The sequence below is a fragment of the Austrofundulus limnaeus genome, unplaced genomic scaffold (assembly GCF_001266775.1).
Source record: "Austrofundulus limnaeus strain Quisiro unplaced genomic scaffold, Austrofundulus_limnaeus-1.0 Scaffold31, whole genome shotgun sequence".
Taxonomy (NCBI): Eukaryota; Metazoa; Chordata; class Actinopteri; order Cyprinodontiformes; family Rivulidae; genus Austrofundulus; species Austrofundulus limnaeus.
This window is the reverse complement of record NW_013952433.1, coordinates 1,534,975-1,538,318: the sequence shown is the minus strand read 5'-3', so window position 1 is coordinate 1,538,318 and position 3,344 is coordinate 1,534,975. Positions and strand designations below refer to the sequence as shown.

Here is a 3,344-nt window from a genome sequence, read left to right as displayed (position 1 = left end):
AGATTTATTCAGCACATCAGCTATGCTATTTTCTCTAAAGTCTCCATTTCCATCTTCTTCCTCTTATCCGTAGTCGGGTCGCAGAGGCAACAAGTCCAGGAGAGAAACCCAGACTTCCCTCTCCCCAGTGACACTTTCCAGCTCGTCCTGAGGAACTCCGAGACGTTCCCAGGCCAGAGGGGATACATAATCCCTACAGAAAATCCTGGATTTTCTCCAAAGTGTCAGACATATTTTGAAAACATTTTAAAATGCTTATTTCAGAATCGCAACTGACACCATTTGAGCTCTTTTTATTCCACAGCTGACCTGCTAAAAATGACAGATTTTCTTTTCTGGATCTCTGACAGACGGACTTCAATCTCTGAACTCGTAAAGTTCTTCTTTTTAATTTTCGCTGTCATTTTCATGAATGGACACTTCCTTGTATCTGAGGCAGGAAACATAGCCTTATATGGTGTTTCTGGGGTGGTAATTATGCTAATCTCCTCTCGCGTGCACGAGCAGCTGGATACGAACAGGTGGAATTTACGCAGCTCATTTACACCCTTTTCCTGAAGATAGAAGAGTTTGTTGAATCTGACGTGACATGTTCGTACGAATCCTTCGTACGAACAAAAGTAAGAGAAATTTAGGATAAGAGTATGAACATGTTCTTGCATGAGGCCCATTGTCTCAAATGGAAACTATTGTGAGAATGTAAACATAATTTATTGACTTGAAATTTTCTGCAGCTAGCACCTCCCTGTCTTGAATTATGACTAAGATTAATATTTATATTTGAAAAATAAAGGTGCTTCCTGGCCCTGACCCCCTGCATCTTCAAACCCCGCCAAAAACAATCAGTCCAACCAATCACGTCTTTAACAAACTTTGCCCACAAATCAAACAGACCAATCATGTCTTTAACAAACTCCTAAAAAAACAAGAAACTCCCACTTAGTAACTGCAGAGACCCCCTTCGAAAGGTGGAGCGTTGATGTAAAAACAATCAAAGTCTTACGAGGATCCAATTACTATTTTTTTAAATGTGTAAAATATAACACTGGATTTCGTGTACATCTACTGTAGTTCCTTGATAAATGCTTCTTATAAAAAAAGAAGGCATCCAATGAAGTTTTTCCTCCCAGAGATCACTCGTTACATTTTTCTCCGCACAATCCTTTCTGTATTTGCCAYGAAGACTGCTTTCCGAGCCTCCGCCACCTTGAATGCTGCGGCATAAAGATATGCAGCTACAGTAGATCCTGGAGTTCGTATTGTTCGCTCGTCTACAAGGAGACAGAGTGCAGCGGACACAGATATTGATCAAAAATTCTACATCACAATAAAGCTMCACTCAGCATTCTGAGCCTCTGCATTGAGTTGTAGAAGCTGATGGGGAAGGACTGGTGATTAAAAATTGACTTCTTTCCTTTCTCGCACAAACACATAGGAAGTTAGCAGCGGGCTACAAATTCATACTTTAATTATACAATTTAAAAAGAACTAAATCTAATTGTAGCATATTAAATTTAGATTCCAGAGGTAATGCATTACTCAATGAACCATAATAAGCCGAAGATTTAGCTGCTGTAAGCATGATTTTTAAAAAGGTTTGTCAAAGCTACTGTTCAAAGCCATAAAATGATTTTACCTGAAACATAAATAAAACTTTTGACAGCATTCTTTATGTTTGGTGAATGATCACTGTAGAAGCTCTTCCCGTGTAGCACATACRTTTAACCTTCTGGGTTTTAATTAAGTCTTAGAAGTCATTTTATCACTAGCTTCTGGGCTGTGAGTGCTGGCGGGGTTTTGACATTTTGTTTTTACACGTTGCTGTTAGCTAGAAAACTCCCATTAAAGAGCATTTTTAAAGATTACAAGAAGGTTTCATTCCTTGAAAAAAAAAGCATAAATAAATTAGAGGCAGTTTCAAACTTCTTGCACAGTACTGCACGAGCACCAAGTTTGGACTTAAAGTAGGTATTACAGTGAAAGTATAGCTGAGATGTTGGAGAGAAATCACTTGCTGTGCCAGTATTTCTGCCAGACATGAAAGTACCTGCCAGTGGATAAGACTGTGAAGCAGACGGGATCACAGCCRTCATCAGGTTTCTGCCATATGTGTTCCAAGGCCCAACACAGTGTCATCAAACATCACAGCAAACAGACCACGGTGTCTCTCTGAATTAAACAGGCATGTTAATGAATACTTGTCAAGGTTGGCTGAGTAAAATCAAAGCAGCATATGTCTTCTTTAGGTTGAAGTTTCATCTGTCGGTGGCTTTGCTGGATCTCTATGATTCACAGATGGCAGAACACATTTTTCCTAACGAYTGTTCCAGAAATATCAGTTAATGTGACGTGCAGACGTCACGGAATATTCCAACTCAATTAGTTTCATTTTACAAACCATCATAAYGAATTAGCAAGTTTCTATTTGCTTCAAAATTCTATTATTATTTTTTTTACCATGCATGCATCACTCCTAGAGATGTACCTGCAGTAGTGAGGCAGAGCTCCTCGTCACTGTTGTCCTGACAGTTGTCCTGGCTGTTGCACAGGAAGCTGCGGTCTACACATCGCCCGTTTCGACACTTGAAGCGAGCCTCGGAGCACACCAGGGGATTGCCTGCTGTGGACGAGTCAAGGCAGAGATCAAGTGGAAACAGTTAGCTCACACTAACTGTGTTGGAGAAACATGAGGCTATTTGTCTGAGAGTCATATTCTGAGAACCAGACCTCAGCGTATAAACAAATTAGTTAAAAGCAGACATGAATTATTCATTTGGGCCAGTTGATTTGGCAAGCTGCTAAAAGGTTTTGCACATTTCTTGCTGTTGATCTCATACCAACAACATTAAAGTTGTGTGAACTGGTTAAACATTTGATCAACAAAGTCAGATAAAAGATAAAACTCAAAAGCCAMAAAAAGAGGAGAAACATTTGAGATCTTGCTGCTCCTTTTAGTCTCATGTTCAGGGTTTTTTCTGGGTTCTGGCTCCTGGAAAAATAGGGCAWAATTATCTTGTGAGAATATCTGGACAATTACACAGTCATGACGCAGTTTGWGAGGCGAACATGGGGCAAAGCTCCGTTTTAATGGATAGATTAGATTTGTGAGCATGAGCCCTGCAAGCACAGAACTATGTCTCTGACAATGTCAAGCGACTGGTCTGATTCTCATATCCCACTGGAGAGGYGGCCAAAAGGCTGTGTGTGAACAAACTATACACTGCAGGGACCTGCAGGAGCTAAAATATTGAGCTGATCACATCTTATATTAGTCAAAAGCTTTTAATGTCAGCACAAAATAAGCAGCCCTGAATACAGCGGGTAAAATAAGTATTGAACACGTC

At 40.1% G+C, this 3,344-nt stretch overlaps 1 protein-coding gene across 1 annotated transcript in view; it reads right to left on the bottom strand.

Moving 5' to 3' along the window:
* The window catches only part of ldlrad3 (low density lipoprotein receptor class A domain containing 3), an 89,958-nt gene that overhangs the window by 42,752 nt on the left and 43,862 nt on the right, over nt 1-3,344 (bottom strand). The window contains exon 4 of the mRNA XM_014005545.1: nt 2,486-2,620. Coding sequence (XP_013860999.1) covers nt 2,486-2,620 — 135 coding nt within the window. The remainder of the gene's footprint in view (nt 1-2,485; nt 2,621-3,344) is intronic.